We start from the raw sequence: 1,029 nt of genomic DNA on the forward strand, positions 1-1,029 counted from the left end.
AAGAAAGTTAACTTCCAACAGAAGGTGTTCATCTGTGTCTTTGTGATGAATCATTGAAGTTTTGAGACTTTTTACCTACATGCCCCTTATCCAGAGGTCATGTGTCCATAGTTAAAGAAAACTGGCATCAGCAGGTAATCTCAAGGACAGAAAGCACATTCGCATGTCTAGAAGGATGCTGAATGTTTGCGATGCAAAAACCTTCCTTACCTTTAAAACGGAAGCGATAATGAGGACGGATTCTTCATCCCAGTTAAGCTGTTGTTGAGTATAAGTCCTGTCCCTCAGGGACCAGTGTGATCTATCTGATGAGAATCTAAATATTTGATCCGAGTCCTCTCCCTCTACTGAAGTTACGGATAACATATCCTGTGTGGGATAAGGATAAGCTTCTATTATTACACATCCAAACAGCTGAAGCTCAAATATGTCTTTTAAGGTACACCAGAGCCATGACAATTATGGATGTAGAGATACAACTGAAAGGAATGAAGAAGACATTGAACTTTTTTCCTTTTCAGCTTCCAAATGTATTTTCTTCCCTAATCCATTTTCCTCAATTTGAAATATTAAGGTTTTCTTGGGATTAGATAATCCCCTAGATTGAATCACACTTCTGGTCACCAAAGCATTTTGGTGAATGGTCCTCTTACACTTTATTTTCTTCTATGAATAGCTTTCTCAAGAATGCCATTCTAAATATTTCCCTTTCAGAGATCAAATCACTCTTTTATTTCCTGTCTGTCCTGGCCTCTACTGTGAATTCTGACATTCTTGATTTTAAGAAACCTTTCTTTTTTCACTATATTTCTAAGACTTTAATTTCCTTCATCTGTGACTTCTTGTTTTCCACTATCTATATCCAAAGATGCTGTCGCATGTAAGAACCCAAGCCAATTTCAATCGTTCTTTCAGGTTTTCAATCTGTAAAAATGACAGCCATTCCCAGATTTACTCCATATTTTCACTGTTCAATTGATTACATGATTACATTCATTGATGACAAAATTTCTGCTCTAAAATACCTAA

General features: G+C 36.4%; 1 protein-coding gene across 1 annotated transcript in view; it reads right to left on the reverse strand.

Annotated features, from left to right (window-relative positions):
- LOC116086161 (rho GTPase-activating protein 20-like) overlaps positions 1-1,029 on the reverse strand; it is a 6,800-nt gene that overhangs the window by 2,413 nt on the left and 3,358 nt on the right. The window contains exon 4 of the mRNA XM_031364467.1: positions 211-369. Within this exon, the coding sequence (XP_031220327.1) occupies positions 211-369 (159 nt within the window). The remainder of the gene's footprint in view (positions 1-210; positions 370-1,029) is intronic.

This window comes from Mastomys coucha, unplaced genomic scaffold, assembly GCF_008632895.1.
Source record: "Mastomys coucha isolate ucsf_1 unplaced genomic scaffold, UCSF_Mcou_1 pScaffold12, whole genome shotgun sequence".
NCBI lineage: Eukaryota > Metazoa > Chordata > Mammalia > Rodentia > Muridae > Mastomys > Mastomys coucha.